General features: G+C 33.7%; 2 protein-coding genes across 9 annotated transcripts in view; one reads left to right on the forward strand and one right to left on the reverse strand.

Annotated features, from left to right (window-relative positions):
• LOC136974310 (cilia- and flagella-associated protein 43-like) overlaps positions 1-5,720 on the reverse strand; it is a 124,541-nt gene extending 118,821 nt beyond the window's left edge. For 3 of the 4 annotated variants that reach the window (XM_067269156.1, XM_067269155.1, XM_067269153.1), the window contains exon 1: positions 5,102-5,125. The gene's annotated coding sequence lies outside the window, so the exon portion shown is untranslated. Of the gene's footprint in view, positions 1-5,101; positions 5,126-5,697 lie in introns of those variants that run through there. The other variant, XM_067269154.1, reaches the window with a different exon arrangement.
• Positions 5,721-12,039: 6,319 nt separating this feature from the next.
• LOC136974311 (AP-5 complex subunit beta-1-like) overlaps positions 12,040-13,726 on the forward strand; it is an 81,052-nt gene continuing 79,365 nt past the window's right edge. For all 5 annotated transcript variants that reach the window (XM_067269157.1, XM_067269159.1, XM_067269158.1 and 2 more), the window contains exon 1: positions 12,040-12,176. In XM_067269157.1, coding sequence (XP_067125258.1) covers positions 12,048-12,176 — 129 coding nt within the window. In that variant the 5' untranslated portion in view covers positions 12,040-12,047. The remainder of the gene's footprint in view (positions 12,177-13,726) is intronic.

The following is a 13,726-nucleotide window of genomic DNA, read 5'->3' on the forward strand; positions in this document are numbered from 1 at the left end:
GATTTATGAACGTGATTAACTGGAGTAATTAAGGTTGTGTTGGATGAATTATATATTCCTCCAGTTTTTGTTTGATGTTCGTTTGGATTTATAGTGCTAAATTTTCTATTGAATACAGCTCGAAAATAAGAAATATGTTCTTTCCATCATTGTTAAACTTTTACTAAGTATATATTGGAAAATAATATCATATTATGAAATATAACTCATGATATCAGACGTGACAACTTCAAAATGTTGAACAGACAAAGATTATTCCTCAAAAGCTGGCATTGGGCAGAAAAAAGCTGAACGTGCTAATTAAATGCAATTTAATTGTTTAAGTCTCCATTTCTTGATTACTTGACCAATCTAGCAATTCTTCACAGATGAATGCAAAAAGAAGTATGGATGAATCCTAATTCAGCTAGCTTAAAGTACCATTACTTAAAAGTACCAGAATAAAAGATGAAATGAAGAAAAAAGCTGACAAATTATAGCATGGCACTAAAAGCTGACAGGACCCAAAAAAGCTGGCAATTGACAATGATATATACATATTTAGTTATTTCCTGTAAAGAGGGAGAAAAACCTAAATTTTTAAGCATTATTCAAAGACACTGTTCCATTTTTTTCTTTTTTACTTCAAAATTATATCAATTTTCACATATCAATTAGCAGTTCAAAAGTATATTTAAAGAAAGCATAATTTCTAAGCATATAATTCCTTTTTTCTTTTGCTTGTAGAAATATGGTCTGTATAAGCAAGAAAACAAAACCACTTAGTAAAGGGCAATAGCCTTCGATAAAATCATTATAATCTTTCAATTGGAATAACTTATAGACATGACTAAATTTATCACAAAACGAAGCAGCTGCTTTAAGCTCCACTTGTAAAGGAGCTTAATATTGGATGGTTACACAGCTTAGCTCAGCTTTCTGTCTTGGGGACTTCAAATCTTAGCTACAATTGCTTTTGTATTCTCAAGTGCCTGTGGTCTCTGTAGAATTCCATATTGTGTAGCAGTCGGATTCAGTTGAAGCTGCCAATGGTTCTGTGTAACTCCAGGTGAAAGGAGTGCTAATACAGTATATATAAATTCCACCACTCAACTTCAGGTCAATCCTAGAACACAACTTTCAGTCTCAATGCTATTTGTCCCATACACATACAATTTATCAACTTTTTTGAATGAGTATGAATATTTATGTAATCATGAATAACTATTATTTTACTACATATTACACAGTTCTTAAAATAGATAGATAGTCTTGAATATTGCAAGATCTATACATGTATTAAAAGTCTGAGATTGTTTGGATGGTCGTAATTAAATACAGAAAAAACGGCGCAAAATATCGCCACATTTTTAAGAATATCATAACCCAAATGAGAATAAAAACAAAATAAAACAAGTTTCGTTAAAGTTGAGCGACGAATTACCAAGTCATCAACGCGTTTTCTGCCGACGACGTCACTTTTTAAAGTTGCCGATTGCAGTCTTGTAACTACAATGGTACCTCGTACAGTACTTCTAATTTAATTTATTTCAGCTGCCGTTCGAATTCTGAATCGTTCGAAGTACGAAATGTCACCGTAATCACTGACTTAAATCGTCCTTCGACCGATACGCACCTGTATTTTACCGATCTTCCTCACGAAAAATACGAATCGAACAACGCGTAGCAGTTTCTATTAATAATCTAACTGGAAAAACGTTAAAATTGTTGTAAAGTACATCAAAGCAGCCTAAATAATGTCTTAATGTGATCTTAAATAGTTATGTATTTATGAGTAACAACCGGTATTAAAAAGTAATTAACAGAATTCGTGCAGGAGTATGCAAATGTCTCGTATTTAGCACAGTAATCTTTGCATTATTTTCTGATTTTCTCCTTGTGAACATGTAATTTGTGTCAGATCAAATAAAGGAATTTGGTAAATAAAACTATATTCGTGTACCCTTAGTTTTAATACATTTTAAAATTTTTACTTATTTTTATTCTCTGTTTTGATCTATTTCTAAGGCCATATTTCTCTCAATTTTTATGGTATTGGTATTAGTTTTAGGCCTGCAATAGCCAAGGTCGTTGAAGTCTGTTGTTAAATCATATTCAACATTTCAATTAGTCATCTGAGTATAAAAGTACAGTATATTTGTTTTATGACCATGTTAAACCAATTTTCTTGAAATTAAGTTTTTCGTAATGAAGAACGGAATTTTAAGAGGACAGCTATTTGAAGTTTGGAAAAACGAACCGAACGTTTAAGAAGATTGGCCCGTGTGTGTGATTATGTAATGAGTAAAAGTGGTCTGGAAGATTCTGATGGGCATATTCGTAAACGAGTGCTGAATTTTGTAAAAAGCTTAAAAAACGGTGGACGTCATTACATTTTTAAAAATCTCTTTCCACCCTGTGGGCACTAAGAGGGCCTCTTTTAGCAAGCCCATTATGGGTTCGACCAGGCCCACAATAGAGGGGTTTCAAGGTCGCATGTCAGGTGATAAAACACACGTTTGCTCCGCCTGTAAGGAACTGAGTCCGAACGTTATTTTTATTTTATTATTATTTCTGTTTTATTATCTTTTGTTTGGGGTTTATGTTTATTTAGGACGAAGGTTCCCCACCACTCTCTTGTTAGTAATGAAAAATGAAGATAAAACAACTCACGGAGAAATAAGCGCCGTAGGAAAAATCTTGCGCACTTGCGCTGCCCGGCGAAAGTAACAGTCCGCAGAGAAAAAAAATGGAGGGGGGAGTCCCCACAATCACTAGTAGAGAAATACTTGATAAACCGTCTTAAACATCTCAGAAAATTATGATAAATATTTTGTAAACGGTTTATAAGCTTTGTCGGAAACTTAAAGCTGCCAGAAAAGAAAGTTAATGTTAGCAACTAAGTATGTAAATAAGGGGAGTAACCCAGCTCAAGTGTGACGTCACCTCACAGTATAAAACCCGTACGTTAACCGAAGAAGAAGAAGAGGTGATTTCCAAAGAGAGGTGAATTCCAAATCGAGGCGACTGTGAGAGCGAGGTAGATTCGAAAGCGAGGTATTTTCTGATAGAAGTCCGGATTGATAATTGGACGATCCAAAGTGTTAAAGAGGAGTTCGATTGACGATTTGACGATATCGAAAGTATTGAGGAAATAGTTTCTTCGTATAGTGAGGTGAAGGATAGACGTTTAATTAGTAAGAGATTTTGTTCATAGTTTCTAAGTATTTGATTGTCGAATTTTCAAAGGGGAAATTAATATTAAGTTAAGCTAAGTAGCTGAGTTTATTGTCGGGTTGATTTTCGTTAATAAATTTTGTTTGGATTATTGGCATTTTTTGTACGTAGTACGTTCTAGTTGCTAATTAAATATATTTGAACTTTTGATCTGACTTGATATTTATCGTTATTACTAATTTTTCGGTGCACGCTTAAAAGCCCAGGCCTGGCAAACTAATCTCTAATCCGCGTAAAGTACCCGTTAGGTTAACGGAAGTTTTACCGACCGTAATTATAGTCGGTTTCCTAAGATACTAAAATTAAGTACTTTACACGCCCATTGGCCATTTTTGTGGTAGTTTTCGCTCGCTTAGCTTGCACGTGGTCTGTTATTCGATGTCTTTTTTTAGTTTAAACGTACAAAAATACTGCAGTTCTATTATCATGGATTAAGTTAAAAATAAGATTCTCTTCTTGCGGGCTATTCTAGCAGTAACAGGACGAGATGCAGCTCTATACGAAGAGAAAATTTCGTTATGTGAAGGCGATCCATACGAAGCCAGTTTATTGGACTTTGTCGTAGATCAAGAGTTGTGACCGAAAGTAGAATTTGGTGACATTATAAACTATTTGGTTTTGACAACAAATTTCTACACCCTGTCACAAATGAAAGCTTATAAATCTTTAGAGGCCCATAACTATTTAACAAGTGGCTGGGTTTCTCCTGATATAAAAGTAATGAATAACAGCGAAGTAATATTGCTTGGAAAGATATGTTTTCTTTTGTTAGTTAAGAAATACGTAAAAACACGAGTTTAAACAAAGAATTTTTGTCTGAAAGTAAAAAGTCTAATTAAAAACAGCTGTGGAAATTTTTTTAATTCAAATTGTTCAGTACCTTTATTTTCTAGTTGAAACTAGCATATAATAAGCCTACTTGCTTTTAGTTTTAACGTGTAATGTTTATAAGTTTGTACTAGCTAAAGCCTGAAATTACATTAGTTAGGTATAGTGCATTTATAAACGAATAACTAAATTAATATAACAAATCAGTAAACTCTTTTAGGTTTTAAAATATAACTTAGTGTTTATTAACGTAAATATTGAAATGAAATGTTTCTGACAAACTCTTGTATTGATATTCACTTTATTCGTAACGAATTTTTTCCAGTTAATTTGCGAGAGCCGTGCAGTTTGCCTTCGTCGTGAAAGCTCCTCAGTTTGGGATCCTTGATGACAAATAATGCCAGAAATTTAAAAAAAAAGATGTTCCTTTGTTCTTGAGTGAACTAGCATTACACCCAATTACACAACAAATCACCATAGTGATTTTCGCGACGAAAAAAATAACACAAGAACTCCAGTTAAAGCGCACGTGAACACAAAACGTAAACATGTCATAAAGATGGCGCTGGACAATTGCGCATGCTCATGACGTCACTAGTGATGTCGACTTGAAACCTCTCTATGGGGAGACCCGCTGGTGAGGGATGGGGTCCGATATATCCGGACGGACCATTCCCGAAAAATTCCTGGGGATTTATCGACCAGTCCGGATTCGAAACCGGTTCCCCAGAGCGGCAGGTTACCACCTTGACCGCTCGGCCATCCGGCCGTCGAAGAATTTGAAACTACTCAAAATGAAGTTGCCAATAACAGTGATAACGATAATCGAATAAAGAAATAAATCTCAGCAAAGCCTGTATTCCAAATATATATTTTATTTTATTACAGTCAGTGTTCTTTTCATCACCTTATTTTATTATTGTTGCGTTAATAAAACCAAAATTTTTAAAAATTATTATTCGTACTAAAAATTAATAATTCACTGTGTCAATAGTAGACATTTTCCTATATTTTTTTACCACAAAGAACGAAAAAATAGTTTTGTCAAGCCACTTACCGGAACCACTGTGCGACGATCGCAATCAAGTAGAACAAAATCTTTAAAACATTCTAGAATAAATATTTCAAATATCGATATCCGGACCTTCGAAGTTACGAATAAATGAAAATATAGAGATGCGCATGTAAAACGTGTATAAAAATAATAATAAAAATATAAGAACAAATAATAATAGTCGAGTTCGTATATTGTTACTGTAACCAGACTCAGCTGTAACCCAACGTTACACGTTGTGCAATTTGGCGGATTCTACGCAAACGTTGAAAGAAATGAGGACTGGTTTTAGTGAATAGGTTTATTAGACTGCCCTGACCTTTCCTTTATATAGCATGGTATAATCATGTATAATGATGCCTCGTACATCGAATTTAATTCATTTCAGGAGGCTATTCCGAACTCCGAACAATTTTTCCCATTAGAAATAATATAGTCGATCCATTCTCAGACCCTACACAATACCCATTTCGATATACTTAAAACAGCAAATAAACATAATTTAAGCTAAAAATAACACAATTAAATGTCTTATTAATAAATTAAAACAATAAGTAATATGTGTTAATAGTTTATAATAAAATGAAAATTGCATTTACTGGTCGCACACTGTCGACTTCGGCATCTTAACCATGGCCGCTAGATCTGCCACACGTCTACCGCTTTCATGCTTCGCGAAAAGTTCCTTTTTCATCTTAGCCTTTTTCAAGCCTTCCTCTTACTACTTAGATTTCGTTGCGTTCACCCACTTCTCGGATGCCGTGATTGATTGATAAAGGTTATATTGGATTGAACAGAAAGTTTTTGTTAAAGAAAAATATTTAATTTTTTGTTATGTCGGGTTCCACCACCAGGGTGCGCCATGTAGTCTACACACCGGCAACACTGCCACGTGTTTCTTACCCTTTTTAAAGTGGCTAGAAAATAGTGTCGAAATCGAGCTTATTTTCTGTCCCTCTATTGGAGGTTGCCGCTAGAGGCGCTGCTGTCAATCGTTGTGCGACGTTGGCTGTATCATCCTATGTTTATATTGGTTTTAAGTTGGATTTTTAGTAATAAAAGAATTTAGATCGATAATAAATCATATCACAAGCAATCAATTATTATATAGTATCATTTTATTAACATTTATACATAAAGGAATTAGATTTTATTAATGCTAATTAAGATTCTTTTTAAATCAAATAGCCTATACTGAATTGTCTATTTTTACATTACAACTGTTGAGTACTGTACAAACACGTATTATTTAGAGTACAAGAGTATTCTACTCTTGTTATTACCAACAAGGTTTATTTATATTTACTAAAAAATACAGAATTTATCCTACTTTTAATAATAAAACGTGTTCCACTGTGAGGGCTTAGCATTTGCCTAATAAGTTCTATTCTATCAGTTACATAATACTGTATACTGTTCATACAGTATTATGTGACAGTATAAAGCAATATTAAAATTACAATTAAATTCTACACAGTATATAAAATATAAAGGCAGAATGTTACTTTATTGTTCCAATATAAAATTACAAAATTATGTATGTAACAAATAAACAATTATTAGCCTACTGCCAAGTATCCACACATATAAACTAAACTTATTAATGTGCAGCTGTTTCTCAAAATGGTACAAAATTCATGTTACTACTCATACATTGAATAAAAACTTGAAAAATTTCTCTTAAAAAATTTACAGATTAATAGGCATGTAGATTTCTCACCCTTTTCAAGAAAAAGAAAGGAATTAAAAATTACAGTGGAGTAAAATCTATAAATTAAAAATACACACAAGTCAGTGAAATTAAAATTAGGTCAGAAACTTGGATGAAATCATTTATTGTTAGCTATCATACTGCAACTGCAGAATTAGGCTATGTGATTTGTCTCTGTTTTAGGTAGAATTTTTGTTTTCTATTGTATTCTTTAGATTTATTTAGACCCTTTATGAGAAAATGTAATCTAGTAAGTAAGTAAAATTTTACAATATATTTAGTGACAATTTCTTTGTGTTCACTGCAGCCAACTAAATTGATATGTTTCATTGAAATTAAATCATTCAAAACATCTTGTATAAAATTCTTGTGCAGTTCTCTTACACTAAATGAAAGAGTATAATTATTTTCTAGTTTCATCATTAAGACCTGCAGTTCTTTGGTGGGATATGATAGACCACCTTTATCAAATTTCCTTGTAAATTCTGCTAGTGCATTTTCAGAGTTAGGAACATCAGACTCAAGCAATATGTTAAGACAATTTTCACAACTTGAACAAACTGTTGAAATACATTTTCGAGCAACATAACCAGCTATATAATAAATTAAACGCGAGTCACTGTTCTTTCTGATATATGGGTAATGATCTTTTATCACCCAATTGCTACCAGAAATATATTTATCTGCAGCATGTATTTCTCCAGCATCAAGTAGCTCATCAATCTTTTTCTGAATATTTGTTTTATCAAGCTGTGATAAGTTTGGTGCAGAGATAAGAGAACTTAATATATTTTCTTGCACATTACCTGTTTTTGGTGACCTAGCCAAATTATAGAAGCTCAGGCAATTAATAATTGTGAGGAACTGACTTGCATTAGGATGGTCATTGCAACCAGCAGACTGCCGGACAATACCAAACAAATTTTCTATTTTGTCCTGGCTTAAACGGGATGTTAGGATATAACTATATTTGAATTGTTGAGTTAGGTATTTGAGTAACAAAAGAGTACTGTTAATGCTCACTCTGAGCCCTGTAGCTGTGCTTTTGCTTAAAAATCCTTTGCCATCACTACTACCAGCAGATTTCTCCCATTCATCTATATAATTTAAAAATGTCACCAAGAACTGACATTTATCCGAATCTAATCTCAACCCATTAGATGGAACACGTGAGGTCATAATATTAATTAAATCACTAATTTGCTTAACAAAATTTTGTGTAGCTGATATACTCCCAAAACCTTGCTCAATTTTGTCTTGATAGGCATATAGACCTTTTAGCATTTCATCACTGAACAGTCTGAATGCATAATTAACCCTCATTTTTTCATAATTATTTGGATTAATTACATAGCTGAAAACATGTGGCATAAATTTCAGGGTTTCGGGAGTATCATCCAGTTTCCATGCCTCTTTCATATGTTCAATACACACCTCCCCCTCAGGAGTTTTAAATGGACATTTCAAAAGATTGTTTCTCAAGCACTTAATGAGATGAGGGAAATCTGATATGAAATGAAGATTTCTCTTTGAATCTACTGGATGAGTTACCTTACATGAAATTTTTTTGCCAACTGGCTTATATCCAATTCCAAATTGAGCCCACATGTTCCTGTTCCATGATGCACCATCACATGTAATAAAGTCCACCATTAGCCCAGATCTTTCAACCAGTGCTATAGCTTCCAGAAGTAGTTTTGATAGCAGCTCACCTATAAAATAAGGATAAAAAATGTGTTGATTATTATGAGTTTATGTAATATTAACATGACATTTTTTTTAGAAGTATTTGCAAAATGTACAATAGAAAAGTACTATACTTTACTTACCTGATATATTTCCTCGAGTTGCAAAAACTCCCAGAATCTGTTGCCAGTCACCTGTTAATGGTTGGTACATTATCACCATGCCATGATCACATGGAGTAGTCTTCATTTGTTCTGGTGTAAAATCACCCAAGTCTACAAATCCTTCAATAAGACCAGAGGATGTAATGTGATAACTTTCTGAAAGTTTGAGTTCATCTACTAAAAGCCCACCATGTTTTTGAAATTCATCTAATTCTTTAACTTTTTCTTTTAGTGCATCAAATATTTTTGGGTTAAAGCCAAATCCACTTTTAAAACTTCTCATATACTTCTGTAGTGTGTTATGGCATGGTAGTGCAAGAATTTTATTGATTCTAAGATGCTCATACAATCTGGGACTTTTCATCCTCATGATGATACATTCCAAAATCCATTCTGGGTCATAAGGTAAACCACGGTTGGATTTACGTTTAGATGCTAGAAAACAGTGCTTTACTGCTAGCTGTTCTTTTGCAGGCAATGATTTTATTTTTTCTTCCAATGTAGACTGCTGAATTTTATTGTTTGATGTATGAATTTGGGTGATTACAGACTGTAAGTTATTTACTTTCCTTCTTAATCTAGAATTTATTTTATTCAAAGCTCTGTAAGTATGTTGAGGCTTTCGCACAGTTTTCGATGTTTTAACTTTAGTTTTTCTTTGTCTTGATTTACGGTTTATGAGTAAATGCCTTGTATATTTGCAGGGGATGCAGGATTTACCATTATTAGCAATAACCAAACATTTTGAACTGTAGATACAGCCAAATAAATTTTTCATATTTTTAAAGCCAAACAAAATGTTTGATTCTAATTCTGTCTCTGTTGCAGCACCATTGCATATTTTCAACTTATCTGTATTTTCAATAATATCCTCAGCTTGCTGCAAAGAAGAAATTGGTGAAATATTTTCAAATTGAACACCCTTGATATATACTTTGCATGAAAATACATCTTCATACTGGGCAAAAGTTATTAACTTTAGTGCATTTAGACTAGCATGATTATCTTCTAACTTTAGCTTGTTTTCTGCATACACAATTAAATTAGATTCATTTTTTAAAGGGCACCTTATCCAGAAATCTGGCACTTTTAATTTTTCAAAATCTTTAAGCTGAAGGGATGAAAATGAGGAAGATGCTGAGGATAATTCTGGCTGGATATCTAGTTCCTCTGAAGAGAGAAGAGGAGGGTTGACCTTCTTCTTCTTGTTTGTATTATTACTTAAATTTCTGTTTGATCTTTTCCTTGGCAGTGAAACATTACTATAGTACTTTGGGTAACCTTCAAACTTAGTAGGAACTGCATCAACAGACAGTATTGGAACATCACGGGGGATAATAACTTCTTCACCCTTCACAATATGTTTCCAATTTCTGATTATAAAATGTTCCTCAAAGTGTAATTCACAAACCCTATGCCAGGGCTCCAAAGTTAAGTCACTGCGTCTGATTAATTTTTCCCAATCTTTTCGACGATTGTCGTCTTTTGGTGCCAAGAAAAGAGATTTTTTTTCTTTGCAGGATCGGTACCCTGTTTTACACAATGGAACAAAACACGTACCTGATTTTGATTTTCGGGTGTTTGGTTCTTGTTCAGCCATTATTTGATTAACATTTCCTATAAATATATTTACTTTAAAAACACAAATTTAATCGCTTTCAATGTTGTTGTATGAAAGGATGCTATGTAAACAAAGCGAAAGTAGCGCTACGATTGACATCAGCGCCACCTTTTCTGTGACGTCACTAACCTCGACGCAGGACTGAACCGTTATAATAGAGGGATATAGCGCTTTCGACACTATATTTTCTAGCCACTTTACCCTTTTCTCTTTTGTTACTGCTTTCACGCTGTATAGTCTGTTAAATAAAACCTCTCTTTGTCTTCCAGTTTGGAGTGTCTTTTATCAGTTTTTGCATATATTTAACAGTTGTTAGTTAACATAGATGTGTGATTTAATTGAATTGTGAATTTAACACGTTAAGACAGAGAAACAGAACTTCGACACCAGCACTCGCCTGCTTTAAATGGGGTTAAATTAAATTGGAAGAAAACAGACTAACAAAAACGGAATAATAGGATAGAGTTATAAGTGCAGGTTTCCTAGTTCTAACGACATCTCCAGACGAATGACGTCTAGGAAAGGTATTAAATGAGATCGTCTTGGGTAGACTTTTTCCCGGAGATCTGAACTGAATCCGAACTGATCTCAATTTTCACCTGAAGACAAGTGAGAGACCAATCGGGGAGCGAGGAAAGGGAAGTCCAGCAAATCAAGGAAGAATTAGAAAGGAAAAGGGTCGATAAAACCCCGAACTTTAAAAAAAGACGTGTGCACAAAGTCTGAACATCAACAAACAGGTAGTACTTCTAACCTGCGTCATCCGACGATTCTGGGTCGCCAGACGAAATCGTTATCGCTCCCAGTCACTGACGATTTCTCCTCTCTATCCCGTGCACCTCTACTTTCGAGATTCATCCCAACAAACACCGTCTCGTCAGTATCCTGGGGCTGTCGTCTCAACTCTCCTCACCGGAAGACGTATTTTTACAGTACTGTACATCACGTTAAACAAACTTCAGAACGAATATTAACGCTCACTGAAGGAACTTAGCATCCACTGATGTAAGCAACCTTCTTAGTTTAAAATTAAACGGGTTTCTCTTGTAAAGGTGACTCGTATCTGTGCTTCCGTCACACCACCCACATGCGAAAAAGACCCTTTGCTGTTCTGACAGGGAATTGACGATTCCCCCCTTTCGGCCTCCTACATTCAGAGGCTTATTTTACGCATCGAATGCATTTTTCATTCTGAACTCAGTTCGAACTCCGAAACGAATTTTTATCGAATTTGACGTTCGAACTCTCAAGTGTTCGAAGTTAGAGTTGTTCGAAGGGTACGAAGTACCACTGTACACACTTTGAGTATAACATAGGACGTGTTCTGATCAATGAATGAGGGCCGGATGGCCGAGCGGTAAAGGTGGCAGCCTACCGCTCTGGGGGACCCGGGATCGAATCCGAACGGGTCGAATAATCCCCAGGAATTTTTCGGGGGGTGGTCCGTTCGGATATGTCGGGCCCCGTCCCTCACCACCCGGTCGCCCCATTGTGGGCCTGGCCGAACCCATAATGGGCCTACCAAAAGAGGCCCTCTTAGTGCCCACAGGGCGGAAAGAGTTAAAAAAAAAATATCAATGAATGAGAGACAATAAGATAATTGAACAAAAATAATGCTTATAAAAAATATCAATTTTGTTAAGGTTGTTATTATTAAATTAATATTTAAAAATAAAAATAAATAGCTTTTATCTTAATATAATTTTAAAGACATTATTATTATTATTAATGTTTTAAAATTCCGGTGGCGTCGTTATGATTTAAAAAATGGCGGCCGTGGGTTGTTTTCTTGGAGAGAAGTGGTTTACAAATTATGTCAAATTTAGAAATGATCCTTTATTGTTTATAGAAGAATACAATAAATCGAAAGAAGAGTTGTGTTTGGATATGTTAAAAGTGAGTTTTAGTAATTAAATTTATATTTTGGCATATGTATCGGTTCTACTAGTAATTACTGATCGTAGTTTCTGTTTACTGCAAAGTATCTTATCTGAAATATGCAGACATTTTCCGTAATTAAACTATACGTTCTTAGCTTACAATTAAGACAAAAATATCAATTAAAATTTTATTTTACTTCATGTAATCTCTGTATTGAATCTGATAAATATTGGTGTTGGTACACCAGTATTTATCAGTGTGATTCATATTTATAGTTTTCCATGATAGTCTTGAAATCGAGCTATCGGCACATCAATAATATCAGTCATGTGATGTTTCTGGCAATGTTACCAGAGAAACGAATGCTTTACATTGGTTACTGATCGATATAGAGTATTTATTTATCAAATTTACTGTTATCTGGAGTAATAACAATATCTTGATGTCAGATTTAGCTTTCTACAGAGTTGTTATACACTGGCGTGCAAAACTTAAGCAATGATGTAATTTTGAGCAGAGCCATGAAATTGTAGAAAAGGACTTGTTGTGATCAATACAATGAACCCCCAGTTTGGCAGAACGGTGATTCATATGCAGATGTCACAGGTAATGTGGGGCATGCAAAACACATGCAGTTGGCATGCGCAGTGCAAGACTACAATAAAAAGAAGGACGAAAGGCATTATTAAAGACATTCGCTGCAAGTTTGAATGAGTTTGTACATGCAGTATGGCTAGAAGAAACCATCTGGATGTCTTTACACATGGTAGAATGATTCCTTGGTGATTTCTTGCAGAGTTACTGCAAAAAAACAATCGTTGCTTAAGTTTTGCACACCAGTGTAGAATCTAATGGATAATGTCTTAAGTAATTTCAAAAGTGTATCTAATGGCCTAAGATTTTAAGAACATAATTAGCAAAAAAGTATAAAATAAAATAATCTAGTTATAGTATGATGTGTGAAAAATAAAACTTATTTTTTTTTCAAAGTGTTGATTCATCTTGCACTTGGGCAATGATATTTGTGTTAATTAGATATAATTGAGATTATTGTTTATGGCAGCATGCTATAGTCAGTGTAAATTATGGTATTATACTTAATGTGAAATAAATGAAACAAAAATTCTTTCTCATATTATTATATTTCATTCATAACTTTGCCAAAAGATATCTATATATTACAATTGATTTGGATCTTGTAAAACTTATAATTATAAGAGAATGCAATATTGTTTCTTTTCTAATTGGGATCTGAATTTTTAAAATTAATATTAAATGGATTTTTAATTACAGATATATGATTTTAAAATTTCAATTTAAATTCTAATACATTAATTATAATTAAGTCTAAACTTATTACAATGTTGCATTTGTAAATAATGATTAAGGTCAGATTTTTGGGTGCAGTTTTATAATGGATTGGGTGCCAGTTTGGGTGCTTTTTAATGCTGTATTATTAAGACAAAAATCAACAAGATGTACTATATTTAAAAACTACATAATTGTTTATTGCAATTTAGACATAAAGATGAGCATTGTAATTTACTACAGTAACCATTTCAATG

Source organism: Centruroides vittatus, unplaced genomic scaffold (assembly GCF_030686945.1).
Source record: "Centruroides vittatus isolate TY-2023 unplaced genomic scaffold, ASM3068694v2 contig_347, whole genome shotgun sequence".
Lineage (NCBI taxonomy): Eukaryota > Metazoa > Arthropoda > Arachnida > Scorpiones > Buthidae > Centruroides > Centruroides vittatus.